The 8695-nt window shown below is 61.0% G+C and overlaps 1 protein-coding gene across 2 annotated transcripts; it reads left to right on the top strand.

Moving 5' to 3' along the window:
- Nucleotides 1-358: 358 nt before the first annotated feature.
- On the top strand, nt 359-8481 carry NYAP1 (neuronal tyrosine-phosphorylated phosphoinositide-3-kinase adaptor 1). 2 transcript variants are annotated; one of them, XM_006896472.1, is made up of 7 exons: nt 359-432; nt 1607-1758; nt 3238-3593; nt 3956-5473; nt 6277-6492; nt 6740-6849; nt 7324-8481. In XM_006896472.1, the coding sequence occupies exons 2-7, from the start codon at nt 1691-1693 to the stop codon at nt 7579-7581; spliced, it is 2526 nt and encodes an 841-aa protein (XP_006896534.1). In that variant the 5' UTR covers nt 359-432; nt 1607-1690; the 3' UTR covers nt 7582-8481. The 2 variants fall into 2 exon arrangements, with proteins under 2 accessions (XP_006896534.1, XP_006896533.1); XM_006896471.1 differs by lacking the exon at nt 359-432 and having other exon boundaries at nt 1691-1758; nt 6274-6492; nt 7324-7581.
- The last annotated feature ends 214 nt before the right edge of the window (nt 8482-8695 follow it).

Raw genomic sequence — 8695 nt, 5'->3', positions numbered from 1 at the left:
GCGCCGCTGCGCACCGGGCTCCGCTCCGCCGGGGCCTGGGAGACAGAAGCAAGCGCGGCCCGGCCGGCCGGGCCGGAGGCGAGGGGCGACCAGGAGCCGCCTCTCCGCGGAGGGGGCAGGCTGGTTCTGGGTCCTCCAGCGCCCCAGGACCGTTCTCCGAAATTGCCCCCGCCAGATCCGCAGACCCCGCGCTTGCCACCCGGGTCTCGTGGTGCGGCGCGGTGCGGCGCAGCGAAGCCGCTCCCGCTCCGTCCTTGGAGGGTGTGGAAGGGTGGGTTTGGGGCCGGGGGCGGGTCTGGGGGCGGACCCGGAGGCGGGGCTGTCTCTGCGGCAGGGCCCAGCTCCGCTCCCCCCGGTCTCTCTGTCTATCCTCCTCCCTCCTCCTGCTCCGGGCGGAGCCCGGCATGGGGGGGCCGGCGCCCGGCAGGCCAGGTACGGTGATGTAGATGTTAAGGAGACTTGGGGTGGGGAGATGGGGTGGGGGCACAAGGGGCAGAGTGGATGGGCCGGGCGAGAGGCGGAGAAACCCAGGGTAGCAGGACAAGGAGAAGGGGAGGGGTGCCCGGGAACCTGGGGCCCTAGGGCGGAGAGGGGGATGAAGCGGGCCAGGTTTGGAATAAACAGGGGAAGGGGGAGGACGGCCGTGAAGAGGGGTGCCTGGGGAAGAAGTGAGACTGAAGACGGAAAGGAGCGTGTGTTTGGGGGAAGGGAAGCCCGAGCAGGTATGGAGGCCACAGCTCAGGGTATCACGGGGCCACGCTGGAGACCCCTGGGGTGGGATTGAGGGGTGGACCTGGAAGAGGGAATCCAGGACCCTTCAGAATTCTGGAGGAGGAAAAGATGATTTGAACCATCAGTGAGAGAGTGAGGTGGAGACCACTGCTGAGGGGCCGTGTAGCTGGATTAGGGGTGGACAGAGGCCCTGCCCCAAAGACTGGAGGGGGCACAGCAGGGAATGAGATAGATGGATGGTATTTCAGATGCCCCACCAGAATGCTGCCTCCCCTTCCTTCCTCCCACCCTACCCTCATCACCTCCTCCAACCTTCAGGGTCCAAGAGGGGCTGGGAGTCAGCCTCCCTCTTCCCCAATGGGGTGCAACGTAAGCAAGTAGGCCCTGGGCACAACTCCGTGTCTGTAGGTGTGTCTGGTTCAGGATAGCCGATTAGCCTGTGCTTAGATGTCAGTGTGTGTCTATGGGTGTGTCGGTGCATGTTTGTGTGTCTGTTTCTCGGCCGTGTTTACCTGTGCTGCTCCTCTGTGTGGGGATCCGGGTCCAGGGCTGGAGGTTTGCGTGCCTGTGTGTGTGTCACTGCGGCCTGCCTGTGGTGCTGGAGCAGGCTGAGAATCTGTGTCGGTCTGATCTCTCTGGAGTCTGTGTCTCTGAACACTTTTGTCAGGGTGTGTCACTCTGTGTCTGTCTGTCTGTGAGTCTTGGAGGCTGTGTTGGGTTTTCTGGGCCTCTATTTTCCTTTTTCCGTGGTCTGGAGTCACATCTCTGCACCTTTTCTCTCTCTCTCTTTCTCTCTCATTCATTCTCGGCTTCCCCCACCCCCTCTGCCTCTTTCTTTCTTTTCTTCTTCTTTTCCCCCCCTCTCCCCACCAAGTGGATCCGGGACCCAGGGAGGGCCGTCCCCCGGGCCTGGTGGCACTGAGCAGGGCCCCCCAGCCCCCACCTCCTGCCCCACGACATGAACCTCCTCTACCGAAAAACCAAGCTGGAGTGGAGGCAGCACAGGGAGGAGGAGGCCAAGAGGAGGTAAGGCTGTGGGCCCCCGGGCTGCCCCCGCCTGTCCTGCCCCAGTGCCCCCCTTTCTGGCCTGCAGCTCTTCTGCGGTCTCTTGTCAACAGGGAGGCCCCCTGATCAAGTCCTGCACTCCTCACAGAGTTGCTGGATGGCATGTCCCATCCCAGTCTCCATCCTGGCTCCCACACCTGCCCTGGCCTCTGAGGGTTTCCAACTCAGTAGCATCCTGTCTTCTCTTGCTCCTCCCCAGTGGCCCCAGTTCCTCCTTCCTGACTCTCTGGACTCACCTTTGGTGTGCGGTTTCTTCTCTCTGTCAATTTGGGGCTGGTTTCTGATACCCCTGTCACCTGACCTTGGAAGGAGGACCCCCTGCCCCCCCCATAGGGACCAGAGGACTGGTCCTTGGAGAAGGCATCAGAGAAAACCCATTTGACCCCTTCCCAGTCTCCTCTGCTGGGGTAGTAAGTGACCAAGTGTTGGGGTCATCTGTGAGGGAACATGTAGACTGGGCTCTACAGGTGAGCTGGGCTGCCCTCGCTGTGCGCCCTCTGGGGGACCTGGGGCTGGCCCTCCCACCTCACCTCCTTCTCTTCACTCCCATTGACTGCACAGCCTCTTGAAGCCTGAGTCAGAGCCACCTCCTTGCTCCCTTTACCCTTCTCGCAACTGTGGAGTTTAATTCTTGTTAATTAGATTAATCAGAGCTATCACTGCAGTGATCTCTTCTTAATGAAGGGTTAGTAGACAGGGCCTTAATGAGAGCCCCCTCCACCCTCTTCTCTGCCAGCCGCCCCCCTCCTCTTCATGCACAAAGCAGCTCAGGGACAGTGAAAGGGGAAGAGAATGAGCCAGAGAGGGTGACAGAGGATTGCGCTCGGTGGGCAGCATGGGCAGTGGGAGAGGCAGGCTGAGGAGTGGCAGTGGGGGGCTCATGGAGGACAGCAGAGTCAGGGGGAGGGATGAAGGAAGGACAAAGGAGAAACTGGGGGAGGCTGCTATGGCAATGCCACTGCAGTGCAAATGTCTGGGAGAGGAGGAGCGGCGTGGGGGCGTCTGGACATCGGCAGGGGGACGGACAGAGGCCTGGTGTGGGCTGTTGTGAGTGAGAAGAGGGGTTGAGCCGTGGCAGCAGATGTGCTGTCCGTCTAGAGGGCCTGCGCCACCTGGGTTTGTAGTCCTCTCCCTTATGTGTACAGTGTACTAGGCATGGCTGTCCTGAGATTGGCCAGCTCCAGGAGTGTTCCCCTTAACAAACATTCACCCCTTTTCTCTCCTGGCCCTCATCTCTTTGCCTTTTTAAAAGCCAGGCAACTCAGCCTGAAGCCCCCTCCCTCTGTGCCTTGGATTTCAAGCTCCCCTCTACATACCCATCCCAGGCTGCTCCTGGCCTCCCCAAAAAACCACAGGGTTGCCACCACCTCTTAGGATGGAGGCAGGCAGGCCCAGGTCTGCAGCCTGACCCGCCCTCAGCCTTGGGTCTTCTCTCCCCAGCTCCAGTAAGGAGGGGGCTCCTGCAGGCCCAGCGGGACCTGGGACAGGCCCGGGGCCTGGAGTCCGAGTGCGGGACATCGCTTCTCTGCGTCGCTCCCTCAGGATGGGCTTCATGACGATGCCCGCCTCCCAGGAGCACACCCCACACCCCTGCCGCAGCGCCATGGCCCCACGCTCACTCTCCTGCCACTCTGTAGGCAGTATGGACAGCGTGGGGGGTGGGCCTGGGGATGGCGGTGGGGGTCTCACGGATGACAGCAGTGCCCGAAGACCCCCAGCCAAGCCCCGGAGACACCCCAGCACAAAGCTCAGCATGGCAGGGTCAGGGACAGAGGTGCCTCCCAGCAAGAAAGCAGGTGAGTTGCACTTAGCTCTCCACAGGTGGAGCTGGGAGTGGGAGGGTCCACGTGAAGGCCAAGGGCATCTGCCAGGGAGGGTCCATTCAGGAAACAACCAGTGTGGAAGGTTTCCTTTTCAGAGAGTGGGCTGCAGATGGACCATTTGAGGGCAAGGGGATAGGGTGGTCTTGGAGGGAGAGTTAGGAGAGAATGTAGGGTGGGAGTGGTAGATTCTGGGCTAGAAAAGAAACACACAAAGGGTGTAAGTTGAGGGGCGAGGCTAAATGAAGAGAGAAATGCCTTTGCAGATGGATTAGGAGGTCAGACTCCCTTCTGTAACCAAGAACCCAAGTTACTTTCTTTTATTCCATCTCTGCCAGGCTCACAGAAGCCCACCCCTGAAAGCCGAGAGTCTAGCCGGAAGGTCCCTCCACAGAAGCCCAGGCGGAGTCCCAACACCCAGCTCTCTGTCTCCTTCGATGAGTCCTGCCCCCCAGCCCCTTCTTCTCGAGGGGGGAACCTGCCTCTCCAGCGCATCAGCAGGGGGTCCCGCGGAGCTGGAGACCTTGATGTGGGCACCCAGGAAGAAGAGCCTGTGTACATCGAGATGGTGGGAGATGTCTTCAGAGGAGGAAGAAGTGGAGGATGTCTCACGGGGCCGCCTCTTGGAAGTGGGGGCCCAACCCCTCCAGCGGGCCCCGACTCGGACTCTGAAGAGAGCGAGGCCATTTATGAAGAGATGAAATACCCGCTGCCCGAGGAGACGGGGGAAGGCCGGGCCAATGGGGCCCCTCCACTGACGGCAACTTCCCCACCACATCAACCTCATGTCCTACAGCCCCACGCCCACCGCCGTCCAGCTTCAGCCCTTCCAAGCCGGAGGGATGGGACACCCACCAAGGCCACTCCTTGTGAAATTCCCCCACCTTTCCCCAACCTCCTTCAGCATCGCCCTCCACTCCTGGCCTTCCCCCAAGCCAAGTCAGCTTCCCGAACCCCTGGCGATGGGGTCTCAAGGCTACCAGTCCTCTGCCACACCAAGGAGCCAGCGGGCTCCACCCCAGCTCCCCAAGTGCCTGCCCGGGAGCGGGAGACGCCTCCCCCACCGCCTCTGCCTCCTGCTGCCAACCTCCTGCTGCTGGGACCATCGGGCCGGGCCCGGAGCCACTCCACACCGCTGCCACCCCAGGGCTCTGGCCAGTCCCGGGGCGAGCGGGAGCTCCCCAACTCCCACAGCATGATCTGCCCCAAGGTGGTGGGGGCGCCGGCAGCCCCCCCTGCCCCAACCGCCTTGCTCCCCGGGCCCCCCAAGGACAAGGCCGTGTCTTACACCATGGTGTACTCGGCAGTCAAGGTGACCACGCACTCTGTGCTGCCAGTGGGTCCACCCCTGGGTGCCGGGGAACCAAAGACTGAGAAGGAAATCTCAGTTCTGCATGGGATGCTGTGCACCAGCTCGAGGCCTCCTGTGCCCGGAAAGTCCAGCCCCCACAGTGGGGCCATCAGCACAGCCACTGGAGTCCTTCACCACCGAGGCTGCCTCGCCTCACCCCACAGCCTTCCGGACCCAACTGCAGGCCCCCTGACACCCCTCTGGACTTACCCAGCCACAGCAGCTGGGCTCAAGAGACCCCCTGCCTACGAGAGCCTCAAGGCTGGGGGGTTGCTGAACAAGGGCTGCGGCGTGGGGGTGCCATCCCCCATGGTCAAGATTCAGCTGCAAGAGCAAGGGGCCGATGGGGGTGCCTTCGCCAGGATCTCCTGTGCCCACGTCATTGCCAGTGCAGGGACCCCAGAGGAAGAAGAGGAGGAAGAGATGGGTGCCACGACATTTGGGGCAAGCTGGGCTCTTCAGAGGAAGGTCCTGTATGGAGGGAGGAAGGCAAAGGAGCTGGACAGTGAGTGAGGGGTGGCAAATGGGCACGGGACACTGGAGGGTCTGGTAGAGGGGTGTTGTTGATAATGGTGTGGAGGAGCTGTTGGCAGAGTTATTGGGAAGCCATAGCCCCATTGTCATCCGTGTAAAGTGTTCTAGGAAACGAGAGGGGGCGGTGGGTAGTAGGCCTGGCGGGGTGGTGAGGGGGCAGCGTCCTGCTGCCTGTCCTGCTCTCCTCCTTGCCCCACCCTTTCCCAGGCTGCAGGGGTGTGTTTGTGAGTGTGCGCACACTAAGAGCTAAACACAGCTGCCTCCCAGCTGTTACCATGACAACCCATCCAGACAGGGAGAGGATTGCAGGCCCTACCGTTGCCTGGCAACGCAATGCTCTGCCAGGCCTGCTCTTCAAGCTGAGCTTAGTTCACAGGCAACCCTTCCCTCCCGCAGCCCCCTCCCCACGGGGCAGAATTTGGCATTCTCTCCTTCTGGGGAATGGTGCCCCTAATCCAGCTTCAGAGGGGTGGTCATTTTGGCATGGGGGCACTGCAGCTACAGCTGGGGCATCTGGTCTTTTGAGCTGAGAAAATGGTTTGGAAGCAGCAAATATATGTGACTCTTAGCTTCATGGGGATGGTACCCACAGATGGAAAGGAAACTGGGTCTGTGTGTGTTGGGGAAAGTGTGTAGGGTCCTGCCCAGACATAGGGTGGCTTGCCGAGGGGGCTGCTCATTCTTCTGGATCACCTGGGCGGTGGCGCGGTGGTTGGGGACACAGCAGGATCCCTTCCACATACAGGTGTTCAGCTCTCCTTGTCATCCCAGCAGAAGCCGAGGAGGGTGCCCGGGCCTGGAATGGCAGTGCCGAGGGTCCAGGCAAGGTGGAACGTGAGGACAGGGGTCCTGTGGCATCAGGGATCCCAGTGAGGAGCCAGGGGGCAGAGGGCCTGCTGGCCAGGATCCACCATGGAGGGGACCGAGGAGGGAGCCGCACAGCGCTGCCCATACCCTGCCAGACCTTTCCCGCCTGCCACCGCAATGGAGGTGACACCTTGCCTGAAGACACTCTCATTCTCAAGATGGGGCTGGCTTGGGAGGAGCGTCCAGGGTCCCATCCCTGACCTTATTACACCCCCCTGTACAAGAGCATGTCCCAGGCCCTGAATCTTAATGCCACATCTCCACCCCCTTTCCTCCTTCGAGGATGAAGTTGGGCACAGCTTGGGCGTGGCTATCAGGGAGAGGGGGAACCTGGAGCCCCTTCTGTCCTCACTTCTCATTCTCGCTTCAGACTTCACGGGAGGCTACCGCCTGGGGCGCTCCGCCTCCACCTCCGGAGTCCGGCAGTCCGTGCTGCACACACCCCGGCCCAGCAGCCAGCCCAGGGACGCCCCGAGCCAGGTGAGGACGCAGAGGGGGAGGCGGCGGTGCAGCCGGGGCTGGGCTGGGAGTGTGTTTCTTTTAATTTAAAAAGGGGCCAGCACAGGGAGGTGGCCTGGGTGTGGAAAGAAAGACAGCTAGAGGTCCGTGTGGGGACCATGGCTAATGAGATCTCAGAGGGGGTGCAAGGGAGGAAGGTCCCTGGGAGAGGATCAACGAGGCAGGGTCCGGGTTGGAGATGTGCCCGGGAGCTGCCATTGTGCGATTTGGGAAAAGGGCGCCCCCTCTGGGGGGAAGGACCGGCAGAGGTGCCTGTCCCTCCCGCCTCCCGGGCGCCCCCAGCCTGGATTTCAGCCTCCACCTCGACGGGAGGGCACGGGTTTCTGGAAGGAGACTGCGAGGAAGGGGCTGCCACTCCCAGGTGCTTGACCCTCCCCCTTTCTCCTTTCTCCCCCTCGCCCGCTGATGGCCGGTGGCGGGGAGGAAGGGGCACAGACCCCCGCCGCACTGCCGCTGCCGCTGCCCCTGCCGCCCCAGCCCGCCCGCGAGCGGGACGGCAAACTGCTGGAGGTGATCGAACGCAAGCGCTGCGTCTGCAAGGAGATCAAGGCGCGGCACCGGCCGGACCGAGGGCTGTGCAAGCAGGAGAGCATGCCCATCCTCCCCAGCTGGCGGCGGGGGCCCGAGCCCCGCAAGTCCGGCACCCCGCCCTGCCGCCGGCAGCACACCGTCCTCTGGGACACTGCCATCTGAGGGGGCCAGGCGGGCACCTGGACTGGGGAGCGGGGCGGGGCGCGCCCGGTTTCTCCGGGGAGACTTGCCTTGAAAGAGACACTTGAAGGACTAGGTGAGAGAGCGCCAGGGGGACCCTCCTTGCCCTCCACCCTACCCCCAGAGACGGGGAGTCACCCAGGCCCGCTGAGCTTGGGGCGCCTGCTGCAGTACACTCAGAAATCTGGGGGAAGGAGAAGGTTGCTGGGGGTTGGGAGCGAGGCACTCCGCTCTCCCGATTGGGCGAGGTAGACCCCCTCTTCCGAGGCCAAAGGTCAGGCCAGAGTCCCTTTGGAGAGTGGGAAGGAGGGAAGGGCTAGGGAGGAGGAAGGGGGATGAGTCAAATGAGAGGGAGTAGCGAGCAAGAGGTAGTGGAGCTCTTTTATAGAGTCAGGGATGGGGAAGGGGTATTTATTTTGTTATTTATTTCAGTCAGGAGGACAATTCTTGGTCCTTCTAACCTGCTTCTGAGCAGGGAGTGTAGAATTGAGGCAATTCAAGGGAACCAAGTTTGCCCTCTCCCCAGTACCTGAGAACCCCACCATCTCTGCCCACCCCAAAGTTAGGGAACCATCTGGCCTGGGGAACGGAGTGGACAAAGCGAGGGGCTCGGGAGCAGAGGGCAGCAGATTAACTCACAGAGTTCGCAGTGTGCCAGGATTTGGTAGTGAGCGTGGCCTCCTCTGAAACAGGCATATTATTTAGCTCTGGGGTGAGAGTCTAGTGCCAGGGATGGGCGGGATGATGGGGAAGGAGGGAAATTTTAGTGGGTGGGGGGCGGGCCAGGGTATTTATTTAAATTTTAAAAGAAGAAGAGATGTCAGGAACTTTTTTTTAATTCCTTTCTTTTCAGAATAATATATTAAAAGACTAATGATCCTAGAATTGGCTGCTTATATTTCCCAGTGTTCTCTGCCTGTCTTAAACTGGTGTCTTCATCCTTCTTGCCCTTGGCTGGTGGGAGCTGAAAGTTGAGAGGGGAGGGTTGAGTTGCTGTGACAATCAGGGGCCTTTGAGGTAAGTGTGTGGGAAGGCGACCACGCAGTGAATAAGTGTTTATCTTGTGCATGTAAGAAATCAGAAGATATATCATATT

The sequence above is a fragment of the Elephantulus edwardii genome, unplaced genomic scaffold (assembly GCF_000299155.1).
Source record: "Elephantulus edwardii isolate Elephantulus edwardi_28Jun2011 unplaced genomic scaffold, EleEdw1.0 scaffold00186, whole genome shotgun sequence".
In the NCBI taxonomy this organism is placed as follows: Eukaryota; Metazoa; Chordata; class Mammalia; order Macroscelidea; family Macroscelididae; genus Elephantulus; species Elephantulus edwardii.
This window is presented reverse-complemented; position numbering and strand designations above follow the sequence as displayed.

Bases quoted from the DNA above. Each gene is read 5' to 3' on its own strand.
- NYAP1 (XM_006896471.1), top strand. From the start codon at position 1,691: ATGAACCTCCTCTACCGAAAAACCAAGCTGGAGTGGAGGCAGCACAGG. The intron at 1,759-3,237 runs GTAAGGCTGTGG...TTCTCTCCCCAG, and splicing joins GAGGAGGAGGCCAAGAGGAG to CTCCAGTAAGGAGGGGGCTC. The intron at 6,850-7,323 runs GTGAGGACGCAG...GAAGGGGCACAG, and splicing joins CCAGGGACGCCCCGAGCCAG to ACCCCCGCCGCACTGCCGCT.